The following is a 15,167-nucleotide window of genomic DNA, read 5'->3' as shown; positions in this document are numbered from 1 at the left end:
GTTAAACAGTATAGTATTTTCGTGTAACTGATAACTCTTTAAAGCCATTAAACAGCATATCAAACAATATGAGCCAAACTCACCAAACAATCGTCATTCACCCAAATGCATTCCCTTTAGGTTGCTGACTACGTATCAGTAGGCTATCTATCCTTTTTGAGTGTTAAATGATATTAACAGTGTTAATATCAACTTTACTCAAGTTAAACCTATTTTTTACAGTCTATTGAGTTAAACTCAAAATGAATCTGTTCACTCTTCATCTGTAGCTGTACAAAATGGTGCGCGCAGCTGCACGCGCTCAGTGTGACTTTCTTAAAGGGGAAGCGTCAACATAAATCCTTGCAGTTAATTTCTTTAATGAACTCTTATGTTTAAATGTTCAACTTATTTAACTTAACTATATACAATCAACATGTTTTTTTTTACCTGCTACAATATTGTGAATTTTAGTACCCACAAGTTTATGCACTAGAGGCTCCGTTCTACTGCTGGGTTACATTACAATATTTCATGTTTTTCACAGTCAGTATTTCATACTGTAACATTCATTTGTTCGTTGTGTCAAGTTGCTGTTTGTTTGAAATAACAAACCTGAAGGAACACTCGACGAAGTGCTATTAGAAGACATCCTGTCATAGCTTTTTGGTACATAATGGCTACCATGGATGCAACGCGCATTTGAAAAAGCGAGGCGCTGGAGAGCACAATTCGTTTGAATGCAAAATACATTTTCACCGCTAGATGGGAGAAATTCCTACACAATGTCCCTTTAAGAGTCCATACAGATGGCTTCAAACAATTGGCTTTATGCCTAGCTGCACTACTTCCTGAACTTCAGCCAGCTCCTTGTTTCCTGTTCGCCATTATTGGACAAACTTAATTAATTCAGGTGTGTCTGATTATTGTTGCCATGACTACTGAGGTCAGGCACACCTGAATTAATCAATTTGTCCAATAATGGCTGACAGGAAACAAGGAGCTGGCTGAAGTTCAGGAAGTAGTGCAGCTGGGCATAAAGTCAATTGCCAAAGGTATAAGACAAAAAAGAATGTATATTTTCAAACTTGAAATTAGCCATAACCTTCTTTGGAAATGAAAAGGGGAAAGAGTCGATGAGGGAAATTCACTCCATCCACACTCTTGGAGGTTTTAAAATCTTAGGGCATCACCATGGAAACTGGTGTAAAACACAACATTTTGACTTATTTGAATTATTTGTATGTGTTACTAAGGTCCTTGACCAAGTAATATAATGTGACCCAATAATAATAATGTGCTTTCCATTGGCTGAGTCAGTGTGGGCATCACTGGAAAAACATTTCTGAACACTATAGTGTAAAACATTTGCAAGATGGCTTATTCATGAGAAGTGGTAAGCTGTAAGCATTTATTTCTTTTGCGGGACACAAAAGTAGATATTTTGAAAACAACACAACTTTGGAGCCCTTTGACTGCCATTGTGTGGACCAAAAAACACCCACAATTGCATATAGGTACTACATTTGGTTACAACTTACTTCACAAAAGTATGTTCTTTATAGTATGGTAGTATAAATTAAATTCTGTCAAATTACATCAGCCATGTTGTCATTGTCATGTGACCCGCGGCATCAGTTGTGTCCCTTCACTGCCATTCACAAATCCTCCCCCCATGGCTCAATGGGATCGTAAAGTCTCCATCAGATGTGCGCTTCAGAATCATGTAGGTTATTCTGCTACTTTTCACCTATCCTGTTTTATGAATACTAATTCAGACACAATACTCAATTCACATACTGTTTTTCACCTACCATAGACCTTGTAACCCCGCCCCTTTTCAGCGCTGTACTTGTTGTGTTCTTCCTTACTGTTTGTATTCCACAGCATGAAGGTAAGATCTTACGGATTTATGAATGATATTTGTTATGACCTCCACTTCAAATATTACAATGCTCATGACAACTTTCGTTTATTCTAACAAAAATCCACTTCACCAGCTAAGTCAACATCCATGTCATAGAAATATACAAATTACCGCAAAGGTTAAAGACAAAATTCTAAAGATGTCTGCACCAAGATGTCCAGATGTTTCTCTGGTGCATAATGTATTATTGTACAGAAGCATTTGGCATATTCGAGAAGAAGGCACATTTCTCAAAATACATTCTTTTATGTTCCACAGAAGAAAAAAAGTGATCAGTTTTTAGAAAGACATGAGGGTGAATGAATGACAGAATCTTATTTTTTTGAGCGAACTGTCCCTTTAAGTTTTGACTGATATAATACACCAAAACAGCACTACATGTTCATCTAAAGAAACCACTGATGCCTTCAACCAGTCCTGTTCTAAAAAAGAAAGCTTTACAATGTTAAATTGCAGATGTTTCTGGAATGGACTCAGTCCCAGATGATTCTGCTGAATTTTGGGGAGCCTGGGAAGCCTGCTAATACTAGCAGAGAGCCAAGAATGACATTCCCTATGGAGCAACGTGTGATCCTAGTATGCGCACTAACAGATGTTGAAGCTCTTAGTCCACCAATCTGACCTCTCACCTAGACAGCACACCAGAAATGAAGAAGACTGTCCGAGTGAGACAAGAAATGCTTTACATTATATGAAGGCACAGTGGTATCCAAATGATTTATAAGCCCAGCAACCTGCTGTTGCACTTGGACATTGATGGCTCTGGTGGTGGAAGGAGGTGACTGCTAACAGGCCATTGGTTGACCTTGAAGTGTACTGGAGCCCCCTGATGAGAGGGACATTCCAGTTGGAGCATTCCTTGCGTCTGTACTTTTGCAGCTGAGAAAAGTCACACTGATCCGTCACAAGTAAACCCATCAGCCAGGTATCTCGCAAAGCATTTATGGAATGCTAGCTCACACCTACTGAGGGAGGCATGCGAGGCAAAATATTTATACTGCAAACAGAAACCCTCTGAAGAGCACACAGTCCTCTTCTCAGTGGACTTATTTAACACGGTTAGGTGTCTCACAGCTTTTAATGGGTAAAAATATTCATTTTGGTCAGAGTGTGAGCAAAGATCATGATATTAATGAATAATACCAGGTAGTTTATCTTGAAACTCGAATATTGAGTTGGCAGACTGGAGTACCAAAATGGCTGCTTTTACACCATGAATCATTTGTCTGCATTCTTCAAAAAAATATTTAAAAAATGCATCAGATGAACAGAACTTGGGAGTCAAAATTCTTAAGAGATTTATGTCACTGACATTACAGGGAAGGTAAAATTCTACCAGGCGTTTTTTATATAGTTTTGCACCTAATACAAATCCCCTCTGGTTGTTTACCCTATACAGCAATGATATTAAATGTGAAAAGTGAGACTTCCTCATAAGATTCCTGTCTATACGACAGGAATCTTTTTTTTAAGACTCAAGTAATATGTTGTCTCTTCTAAAGCAGTGTTCCTCAAATCTGAGATCTCAATAATGCAGAGCTTCACAACTCTGGCTCAAGGAGGTGATGGTGCATGGATAAGACACATGCCTTTGGTGTGAGAGATACGGGTTCGAATCCACTGTGAGACACCAATGTGTCCCTGAGCAAGACACTTAAAGGGATAGTTCACTTTAAAATTAATTTTTGATATGTTTTAGCTTACCTCAAGGGGATCCAAGATGTAGGTGTCTTTGTTTCCACGGCATTTTCAATTTTGACAGTTTTTGGTCAAACCGTTGTTGTCTGTCAGTCATACACTGGAGGTGAAGGGGGTCCTCAATCGGTTCACCTCAAAAAGCATGCACAGAGAAGTCCAAATTAAACATGATTTAATGACTCGTACATGTAAGTACACATTGATGGCCTAAGACACGAAACGAGCGGTTTGTGTGAGAAACCGAACAGTATTTATATCGTTTTTACCTCTTGTAATCATAGCCATGACAAAATGATCTGACGGCACGGGCGCTTCGCTCTGTGTAAACATATCTAAATATGTTTAGTAAAAGGTAAAACTTCCGAAATCTCCGTGTAAATATTGAGTGGCGTCACACGCAAACGATCACTTCCGGCGTAACATTGAACTGGTTCAGTTCGGTTCAGTTGGACATTGCACAACTGATTCAGATCACTTGGACGTCACTGTGATTACACGAGGTAAAAACAATATAAATACTGTTCGTTTTCTCACAAAAACCACTCGTTTCGTGTCTTAGGCCATCAATGTGTACTTACATTTACGAGTCATTAAATCATGTTTAATTTTGACTTCTCTGTGCATGCTTTTTGGTGGACCCCCTTAGCCTCCAGTGTATGACTGATAGACAACAACGGTTTGACTGAAAAATGTCAAAATTGAAAATACTGTGGAAACAAAGACACCTACCCCCACCAAGGATGCCCTTGAGGTAAGCTAAAACATATCAAAAATTAATTTCGAAGTGAACTATCCCTTTGACCCCTAGTTGCTCCAGAGGCATGCGACCTCTGACAGCAATTTTTAGTCGCTTTGGAAAAAAGCATCAGCTAAATGAGTAAAAATGAGGTCTTGCAGAGTTTAGCTCCAACCAAGCTAATCAAAGTCTTCTGGATTACTAGGCGGTGTCCGAAATATCTCCTTATACCCTTAAACGGGGCACTATTTGAGGGGACAGTCATTTGTTGTGGTGACCGAAACCATAGTGGACTTTATCGAGTGCACTCATTCAATTCCATAATGCAACACATTAATGAGTGTACAACTGATGTACACTCAACTGCTAGAAAAAACCCATAATGCACTATGAGAGTCGAGCTGAATGAATTCCCACGTCTAGTCAGATGGTGCGCACAGGTGAATTATCCATCAATCCATTCATTATGCTAGTTTCCATGACAGAATTCAAGATAAATCTTGTCATCACTACTGGACCTGCAAGTTTGTAAGGTTTCAAATCTTTATTATGATTATTAAAGCAAGCAAAAACTATGCAAAAGTGACAGCCCTTCCGGCGCACTTAGTGTCCGAATTCACTCACTTGTTTTCATTCGCTCTTTCACTGGACTATTAGTGGACTAATAGGCTAGGGAATAAGGAATGAAGGTATAGGGGTCAATCTCAAACACAGCTCTAGAAAGGTACAGGCAGGTGAGTTTGATCAGGATTAGACCTAAACTCTGAAGCATTTTAATTCCCCTTCTTACCTAACATGTCAGACATTTTCTTCTTCCCCATTTGGAATGGAATGCTTTAACATGTTTTACTCAGAGGGCAAATTCCTCTCAATGTTGAGCTATAAAGTTTTAAATCAATATGGCTTGCAAAGCATTCCAAACAGTTGAGACCCTTGTCTGGTTAGGTTTAATTTGCCTAAAGCAGGTGAACGCTCTACCCTGCCTCCAAATATGCCCATTTCCCTACTATATCATTAGGCAAAAAACTGTACATGAAAAGAGTAGAATGTCTGTATTCAAAAACATGCAAAAAAAATAAGCAATATGACCTTTAACTTCCAGATTCGGAAGTGCCTAAAACAGACCACAGGAGAGGAGTTGTGAATGGCAGTGAAGCGACGCAGCTGTAAGCCACATGACAGCTGTATACAGCCAAATTTAATTTATACTACAAGCATTTATTCTATAGAGCAGTGCTTCTCAAACCTGTCGTGAGGACCCCCACCACTGCACGTTTTGTATGTCTCCCTTCTCATACACATCCAATTCAAGTCTTGAGCTGAACTTGAAATTCGAACCTAAACCCTCAATCACTATTCCCTACGTTAATCCATTGATACCGTTCACTTGAAGGTGTGAATGAAAACGAGTGAGCAATTCGGAGAGGGGTTGAGTGTAAATTTATTGTACACTTACAGTCTATAATGTCCGCTATGGTTTAAGACTTTATTTCCCCCCCACCTTCTCAGCCAAGACAAAAACCAGCAGACACAGTCTTTGTAAAGATATATATTAAAGTTTTATTCAAATAACTGAAATGTTAATGACATACAAAACAATTCCCCATTCTTGAAGTTCACGGCAACATCCAAATATGGGTCAACCAGTTTGAACTGCGTATCTACATTTCACGTAGCTAATGCTCAGTTTTATTATATAACTTAATTGTAATGCAAATCTTTGGCATGATCACATTACTAAATACCAAAAAGTAAAATAATATACAAAATATATTAAATTCTCTCAATTCAAAACCGTCCTTTCTGTAAACAGTCCGAGTAGTGAACAAAACAAGCATGACTCCCAATACAAAGCATTGGCCAGCAATGCTTCGTATCGGAGACAATAGGAAAATAAGCATTTAATAAAAGTGAGAAAAGGTTAAATTAACACATTACCCACATAGATAAGACTGTTTGTTTTTGTTAGTTTAACTGTTTATACCATTATCCCACCACAAACCAATGCAAGTGTAGTCTTGGTTGAGAACAGATGTTTCAGACAGGCAGAAATGTCTCTGTCTCAAATCAAGGCAAGTCACAGTCACTACATTAGAGAACCTTTGAGTCAACATCAAAACTAGCATTTAAATGCTTGCAGGAGATCCAGCTACTGCAGCACTACGAAAATAAACAGATCCAAAAAGAGGATGGTAGTCTAAATGGCAACCGTTATGAGCAAGGCCAAGGGTCAGTCTGGAGATAGCTTTTTTCCTCTGAGCAGGGGCATTCCACCACAGAGGAATGTGGGAAGATTAGCTCCAGCTTGTCTGCGAGGGAGTGGCAAGTATGGTGGTTGCAGTTCTGGGTGCAAAATAATAATAATATGGCATCTGAAACATCAGCTCCTGTCCCTCCTAAGTAACACTTACCATAAGTGTCACTAAAAGAGTATGTACCCTTCCACTGTTCCCAAAAGGAGGCTTCCCATTCCGCCACTTAAATCAGGAAGTGAGAAGCGCCCACTGTCAGTCAGTTATAGTAAGAACGCCAACTGTAAGGATAATTTAGTCAAAGGGAGTGCTAGTTAAGGTATTACCCAACTATTCCTGTAAATTGTCTAATCCTAGGCCTCCCGGTTCAAACTCCATTTGGCCTCCAACAATCCAAACTATTCTTTTCTTGATATTTCAGGACGAAGCAGTTGCGATGGCACATCTACTATACATGGAGTATATAAAGTTAGGGATATATTCGTCTGTGCATTTTATCTAGGAATGTGGGATATAGTCTTACATGGGTTGGTATACTTAAGTGGTAAAAAAACAGGGGAAAAAAAAAAGAACCAACACTGCCCTTGGTTGTTCCTTTGAGGAAAGTAAAAAACAAACAAACAAATGTTTCACAACAGTGGGATTACTTCCTATTACTCCATTCTGACAACACTCTTCAAACACAATCAGCAGCAATAATCATAAATACAAAAGAACATCAACATATACGATGCGTTTATAAGTCTTGTGGTAGCTTTTTGGAGCTCTGTAATGTACTGTCCAAGTACCTTACATTCAGACCATACATCTCACAGTCCAGGTTGAGTAACCAGGCGAGATGAAAAACTTTCATTTAACGTGTGGAGGAACGGTCAAGAGAGCTCAGCTCTCCTTCACCAAGGATCAGTTTTAGGTTACTCCCACCATCTGTTCCTCTCACTTCCTGATACAAACACTGACCGGCTTCAATGGGGAGTTCCTTCTCAAAGCAAGCACACCTTCTCTTGACATGATTGGACCTCAGACGGAGACCCAAGGAGAACATTCAGTGTGTAAGAGCAGAAGGCAGCATCAAGCTGAACACTGTTCGTCTCAGAATTCAGATAAGGATCTCTACCATGTCATTTTCAACAGCGCTGGTCATCTGGGTTGTGTTGAGAGAAGTCGAATCTGTAATGAAATGTAAGATCTTCAGCTTTGTTGGCTAGTATCTGGAGAGCAAAAAAGCTTTGACTGTTTTGTTTGAGTTCATTCCCCAACTGTTGCCTTGACATGGTGCTCAGGTTATTCTTTAACAACTTTGGTTCAAAAGGGCAAGTATGCACCATCATTATAGAAGGTCTACCATTAAGTGTTGCTTTTAGCACCTGATACTACACATTCGATTTGTCATGTCAACCAACAAATCTTATCAAAGTGTTCCAGAGACACCAAATAAAGAAGTGAGATGAGTGAGGATGGGTTCATGCACACGAGTTTACGCACCAGAAATGTAAGGCTGTAGAGCAGATATAGCTTCAACAGGTTCTGCTTTAGGGTTGGCCTCATCTGAAGGCTCTTCACACTGGGTGCTGCGGTCTCGACACTGAGTTTTGGAGAGCTGAAGGGGCAATGGAGGCATTGACGCGGCTGCTGTCTGGTCATCTGAGAGGCTCTTCCCTGAAATCGCAGACGGAAAAGGAAGCAGTTTAATTACTGGTTTAAACATATGCATGCCACCACGCAAACATTTGCCATCCTGTAAACTCCCTTTACTATTCTGGAGAATCTATTCTAGAAAAGAGGGAGACTGAAATGCATTCCGTTTCATGAGATGTTACCTATTTAAGGAACACTGGCTAGTCGCCACACTCATTTTATTTCGGATGCCACATTCTTCCTTGGCGACATTACATAGCCACTAAGTAAAGAAGAAGCCAGTTGTCCAACTGAAAGTATACATGTATGTCTTTTTCGGTTCAAATAGGACACAGGCACATTGGCCTATGGAAGGAGTCCAATCCTGCTCTTGGAGGCCCAACATCCTGAAAAGTTTAGCTACAACCCAGCTAATCAAGGTCTAAGATTACTAGAAAGGGCAGACTGTCAGGTTGAAGCTAAACTCTGCAGGAAGATGGCCATCCAGCAACAAGATTTGACACCCCTGACTTAAGGCTACTATGCTCACCTTTGGTTCGGGTGGTACTAGGTGTGGCAACCGTGTTGATGGAGGGCACAGATCGAGCAGGTCGTAGGCCTTGCGGTTCAAGTCGGCCTTGCTCTCTTCGTGACCGCTGCTGCATGACCTTTATAATAGCATCCTTCTCCAAAAGTTGAGCATAAAGTGCTCGAATCCTGATAAAACAAACTACTTTAAGGAAATAGACACTAAAGGAAACAAAATATTTAATTTTGCTAACAAATATAGACTGACTTTCCAGTTGCAGATAGGAGCATAATAGTGGACGTACCTGTTTTCCATCTCCTGATGCCTGTGGTTGGGGGACGGCAGGTCCTCATTGAAGCTGCTATTGGGTGAATGACGGGGTGAATGGTTGATGATTGTTGTATCCCTGGAAAGAGCATTACAGTTATACATGAGTCAAAAATGATGTCAAGTTATTTCTATTTCCAATCTTTGACACAAAGGTTGTCTATTCTTTTGACTCACCTCTGAGCTGCAGCAGTAGCAGCGGCATCCATGGCGAACTGACGCATCGTGCTCTCCTCAAGATACTTTTGCTCCCAGCGAGTGATGTCAGCTTCCAGGGCCAGAACCTGCTCCTCCCTCTCCCTCAGTTGCTGGTGTAGAGAGGACGCGTTAAGGTCCGAGTAGGACCCAGGGCTCGTTTGCTGGGCATGAGACTGCCACTGAAAGAGAAAACGTTTTACTTTTCGATCCCAAGACGTTTATTCTCACACACCAACTGGGTGAACAAAATATTGTCTTTTTTTACCTGCTGCGCTCTCAGGCTCTTCAGTTCCTGCTCCAGCCTTGTCCTCAGTCGTAACTCCAGCGCCTCCCTCTTCTCGCATGCTGCCTGCAATTGCGCTAGGGCACTCTGCATCCTCTCCACCTTTTCCACGTATGCTCTTTTCCTGCGTAACTCTTCTTCCAGCTGCCTATTTCGTGTCTGAGCGGAGATCAGCGCTTGTTCCAAGGCTTCACGCCGCCTCTTCCATTCTTCCCCTGAGCCCCGCAGATGCTGCAGCTCTTTTTCCAGACGTTCCCGCTCTCGAAGGTGATCCTCATCTATGGACAGAAAAAACAGACATTGTGAGAACCATGTACCACTACTACGGTAAGGGTACAAGTAGTGCTACTCAGTCATCATGCTTAGTTGTTACACAGGCCACAAAATGAATGACCATGCTGTAAGACTGGGGTGTGTCGAGAACATTCCCTGGGCTGTAGTCTCATTCTAACCAATTCTCAGGGGATAAGCTTCCCACAAGAGTCTGGAACAAAAGAGGCAGGCTTGATTTACACATGTCTGTCTGGGTTTGCAGGGGAGTGGCCGAGTTTCCCTGTGTCCTTTGACCTACGCTGCAGACTTGCTTTAGAATTCCCAGATTACAAAAGCGATTCACTATATTCCCATTTGGGAGGCTGATTCCTCAAACCCTCTAAGATGACTTTGCATACTGAAAAGGGACATACTAAAGCCCAGCTCAGTTGTTTTTGGGTCACTCTGAATGCCTTGTGAGATAAAAAAAAAAAATTAGACAGCAATTAGTCTTCTATTCCGCTTCTACGCTGATTATACAACCCAAAGCAAATGCCTTTTAATGGAATGCAGATTTTCTCTTATCCACTTACGCACACAGGCACGTCTTTGTACTAACTGGATCTCTGGAATGCCTCTGAGGCAGGCAGTAAACAAGTAAAGCAAATGTTCCACTAGGTCATAAAGCATAATAACCTGCACATTTTTAAGCCTTCAGAGATGCCGAATCGTGGCTTTGACATGCTTCCATGGAGCTATGTGTTGGCTCAGAAGGAAACATTGATAATTTTTGTTTGCATAAACATTTTCCCCTTTGGGGTAAACCAATTTTATTATGCAAATATGAAGGATCACTTTATACGTCTACTCTTGGGATCATACAAATCAAATGCTGAACAACAATCCCTATTAGGATTAGCAAAACAAATCCAGTTTACCCTAACACAGCTCTGAATTCTTTAGTGCTAATATGCCCAAAAATGGAGAGCCAGTGCACAGGGCATCAGAAGAGGGTGCTTAGGGCCTCAGAGGCTGAAATAATGGTGGGGGCTGTTGGGAAACATTCCAGGAGGATGGAATATCCCAAAATACCTGAAAATATTTCAGGAATCCAGGTCACATTTACTTAGTGTTAATAATGGTTGGGTCAAATTCCAAAAACAACATTCTGAAACGAAGACTATAGCATGTACCAAAACAACACAATATGTTTAGAAAAAGTCTTGCTATGCTTATGGCCCATTTCAGTGTAGCCAGCAATATATCAAACCAAATGTCAGAAATCACATCAATGATAAACACGCAGTGCATTGTTAAGAGGAATGCATTATTATGCCTACAGCATAAACAGAAAAAACTCAATGGGAACAGCTGGGGCTGCTTTCATGCTTGACTACACATTTGGGAGAAGGATAATTTATAGAGGAGCAAAGGGGAATTCTTACTTTGCTCAACCAGTTTGGTGAAGGCATGCCGACTCTTGTCTTCAACTTCCATGGCTGCTCTCTGTTTATTGGCCGTTTCCAGGCGGTCTAATGTGGGAGTCAACAATTAGTATCTATCACCTCATACCTAAACATGTAGCTCATATTTAAGACAATTAGCTCAGCTATGTGAAATATATTACCCCTGAGATCTCTGTTGAAGTCATGAAGTCGCTTGATTTCACTCTCAAGCTTGTTTCTCATGGTTTTCTCAAGGGCTTCTCTCTTAGCAGATCCCTTCATAAGAGTCTCATATGCCTCCGATATCCTCTGAATCTCCTGTTCGAGCTGAAAGAGAGGAGAAAGACATTTTAATATCTGTTATTTATTAACAGACAGACATTCCTAAATTCCTAGTCCCCATTTACTCTCACTGCAAGGAAGAGCATTTTGGACATTATGCCAAGAGCCTTCTTTTCTGTTCAGAGGGATGGATGGATGGATTTAATGCTTGTTTGGAACAACATCACGCTAAGTATATGACAATTTTCATTTTTGGGTGAATTTAACCTTTCTTTCTTACACCAAAATATCAAAGCACAAGGATGACAGATAGACAAAAAAAAAAAGAAGAGAAAGGGAAAAAGGGGAAGAATGTGCTTGGCTGAGCTCTTCATGGTGCTTGCCCACAAGTGAATCACTCTCACAGAGCTCTCCAGGGACTGGGAATTGAATCAACATTCCTGAAAGAACACTTATGAGTCCCAGGTGTCTGCACATTCATCTCCATACAGGGCGGGATGCCAAAGGTAAATGCAGGGAACAAAGGAAATGTGTGTTTTGAATGCATACCATTCACTGAGACAGGAACAATACTTAACACTATATGCACCTGCATGGCATTTGTGACCCAGAAAATATCTTGTGAAAGAGTACGTTTAAAGAAAAAAATGAATTACACAACATCAGATAACTGATTTCTATTAATTTATACTTTAAAACTACTTGGTAAATTTACAAGCAGGACCCTGGGTGCCATGTGGGGATTTGTTAAAGAGTGAAAGTGAAAGGGGCCATTCAGTCATGGAAACCACAGCTGTGGGGTCTGGTTGTTGCTCTTAGCAGCCCAGTCTGTCAGCTGTGGGCTACGCAAAGCCCCTTCTTCATTCTCGGACACTGAGATGAGCCAAGACATCTGCTCCAATTGGCATCCCATTGGAATCCCAACAAAGAGGGCTACAGAACATCCCAGAGAGGCCTCCCCCTTTAGAGTTCTCTGATTTACAATTTATCGCTCTTTTGTCGGCGAGAAAGTTTGATCTTTATGACCCACTGTTCTAGGACGGCATACTTTTAAGATAGCGCTTGGAATCACAACAAATCTAAGCATGAATCTGGACTGAAATTCAATCTATGTTATGACACTGCACAAAATACACAATGCCCAATAATCCTTTGCAAAACAAACATAAGCTTGTTTTCTCCCTCCTTGTTTTGCCTTGACACTCTGGTATTTCAGTGATGACATTATCACATTACAGAAAAATGTTTGGCATTGCAGGCATGGGTAAATTCAGTGTTTCACATGCTAATTAAGTTACTGGGAATTTTCACTCGGTCACTAGGAATGAGTCCTTTTCAAATTACATCGAAATTCTGGTGATCCTCTCCCTTTCCCACATTCCTACACTGCAAGAGGGCTAATCTCTTTAGAATGCAGCAGCTAGAAGACACCAGGGCACAATGATTTCTTGTTCCACACTCTTTGTAGGGTCATTTCAGAGACTGAAATCAAAGGCCACAGCTGTCTCCTTTGCATCTATTGGAAAACTGTGGCACAATACCAAGAATATCACAGTTCTAGGAGGTTTCTAGAAGCCACCAGCAACAAAGAGTCCTCTCTTACCTTCTGCAGCCTTGTCGCCTTCTCGCTGTAGCTCTCAACTTCTCCCTTCAGTCTCTCGTTCTCTTTAATAAGCTGCTCTATTTGGCAGTTTTTCACCGGGATGCTGTATCCTCCAACAATGACATCCTGGCCAGCAGGGGTCAACATGGGCAGGGCGCTGTGGTGAGGCGCTTGCGATTGGGTTGGAAATAACCTGTTAGAAATAAATATAAGCCATTAGTGTGCACCCACAATGTACCTATATGTAATATAAAGTGATAAAAACTAGCTGATTATACCTGTGATGCTGCGAGTGGAAAGCAGGAGGGGGCTCTTTATAATAGTGCCCATGTTCCTGTGAATGACTAAGCATATATCCAGGGGATCTGACCATAAAGGGGTACTCCGGGGGTGGACCGCGTTGGTCTGGCTCATGAATCAACCTCTCATTCACAACAGGACCAGAGTGATTATTGGAGAGCTGAGGGAAGCTATGCGATGAGCTCATGGAAATATTGTCATGGGCATAGTTCCTCTCCAACGAGAGCTGCAAGAGGCGTTCGCTGAGCGAGCGAGCATGCTCCCGCTTCACGTCCCACATGCCCTCGTCCTGCTCGGCTCCTCCAACCACTCCAGGGGTCTCCAGGCTGCAGTGCTGAAGCCCTACCTGATCTCTCTGGTAGGCCAGGTACTGTGAGTGTGCTTTTGCTTCCTCATAAGTTGGCAGCTCCTCTGTGTGGAGCTGATAGAGGTGGCAGACTGGACTCTCTAAATGCTGGTAGTCCCCCTGGTGCTCTTGGCCCTGGGGCTCCTGTCGGGTGGACAACTGGGGAGAAAGTGATTCCTCTTGCGTTAGGCTTTCCAGAGATGAACGAGGGCTTCCTGCACCTCCTCCACTGCTGCCTCCACGCAGTGCCTGCTGCTGGATGGCCAACAGAGTAGGGTCAGTAGGGTTCCCATAACGGAGCTGCTCTTGAATCAGTCGGTGCAGCACAGTGCCTGACGAATCCTCTGCTGTTCTCATTTCAGTCTATGTTTTGCAGACAACAATAAACGATAGTGTGTTATGAGACTTTTCTGAACTGTGAACCTGAAAAAAAAAAAAGAATTAAAATTACTCATTTATATTGCAACACTCTACAACAGCAAACACTGAGTGGTGCCTCACTCCTCATGCTTCTAGGCTGACTGGCTTTACCCATAGCAACACCACATTTACCCAAAATACCAAAATAATGCACTGGGTTTCTTCTTAGGTTTATAATCTTGATAAGAATTAGAAGTGAACAAAAATTGAGTAGGATCAAATAACTTTCCAAAGTTGCGAAAATGATTTCCTGCTACAAACACAAATTCCTATCCAGTGGGTCACCTTTGTTTTACAACCACTACTGTAGCAATACATTTAAACATACCAAAGTGAGCATGGAAACAAAGGGATATTATGAATGTTAGAGCTAGTTCCTCATTCTTTTCTAGTTAAGTCACAATGCAACATAGTCTATTCCACTAAAGTATTCAAATTCAAGTAAAAACAGTTGGATTAACAAATACAACATACAAAGCAAACCCTATCGTTTACGCACAGTATCAAAAGCAGCAAGAAACTAAGCAAGATGTGACATAAAACTCAGTTTTAAACAACAACAAGCTACTTTAAAACTCCTTAAAAACTCACCAAATCACAGTAGCATTACGAATAAAAAAACACGGACGATATATCTGGTTGACGATATAATCCTTAAGGAAATTCTTTGAGTACGGCTTTTATTTCCATGCGTATGTTTGACTTGCGTGCGCGTCTGGAGAGCTCCTCCAGCAGACTGAGATCAGGAGGGGAGGGGCTCTGCTAATAAATGACCGAGCTCCGATTGTTCACGGCCTTTGGAATGCGCGGAATGCGAAGGCTGCAGTCCCTCGGGGATCAAAAGCAGTTCCGCTTGTCGCTCGCCCCGCCCCCTCTCGGGTATCGCAGGGAGAACCGTTCGACCCAAGCGGAGCGCGCTGCTGAAGGGGGGCGGGCAGTGCGCGCGACCAGCGGAACTGCATTCACTCGCAGC

At 41.7% G+C, this 15,167-nt stretch overlaps 1 protein-coding gene across 2 annotated transcripts; it reads right to left on the bottom strand.

The window, feature by feature from the left end:
* Window positions 1-5,873: 5,873 nt before the first annotated feature.
* Window positions 5,874-14,978, bottom strand: amotl2a (angiomotin like 2a). Of its 2 annotated transcripts, none has more exons than XM_039691630.2 (11): window positions 14,786-14,978; window positions 13,407-14,137; window positions 13,129-13,321; window positions 11,426-11,570; window positions 11,244-11,330; window positions 9,529-9,824; window positions 9,243-9,442; window positions 9,043-9,144; window positions 8,760-8,926; window positions 8,078-8,251; window positions 5,874-7,762 (listed from the first exon to the last, which is right to left on the bottom strand). In XM_039691630.2, the coding sequence occupies exons 2-11, from the start codon at window positions 14,129-14,131 to the stop codon at window positions 7,692-7,694; spliced, it is 2,160 nt and encodes a 719-aa protein (XP_039547564.2). In that variant the 5' UTR covers window positions 14,132-14,137; window positions 14,786-14,978; the 3' UTR covers window positions 5,874-7,691. The 2 variants fall into 2 exon arrangements, with proteins under 2 accessions (XP_039547564.2, XP_039547563.2); XM_039691629.2 differs by having other exon boundaries at window positions 13,407-14,197; window positions 14,786-14,976.
* Between the last annotated feature and the right edge of the window lie 189 nt (window positions 14,979-15,167).

This window comes from Pimephales promelas, chromosome 8, assembly GCF_988280905.1.
Source record: "Pimephales promelas chromosome 8, fPimPro1.hap1.1, whole genome shotgun sequence".
Lineage (NCBI taxonomy): Eukaryota > Metazoa > Chordata > Actinopteri > Cypriniformes > Leuciscidae > Pimephales > Pimephales promelas.
Note: the sequence above shows the minus strand (reverse complement) of the source record. Positions and strands in the feature narration are given on the sequence as shown.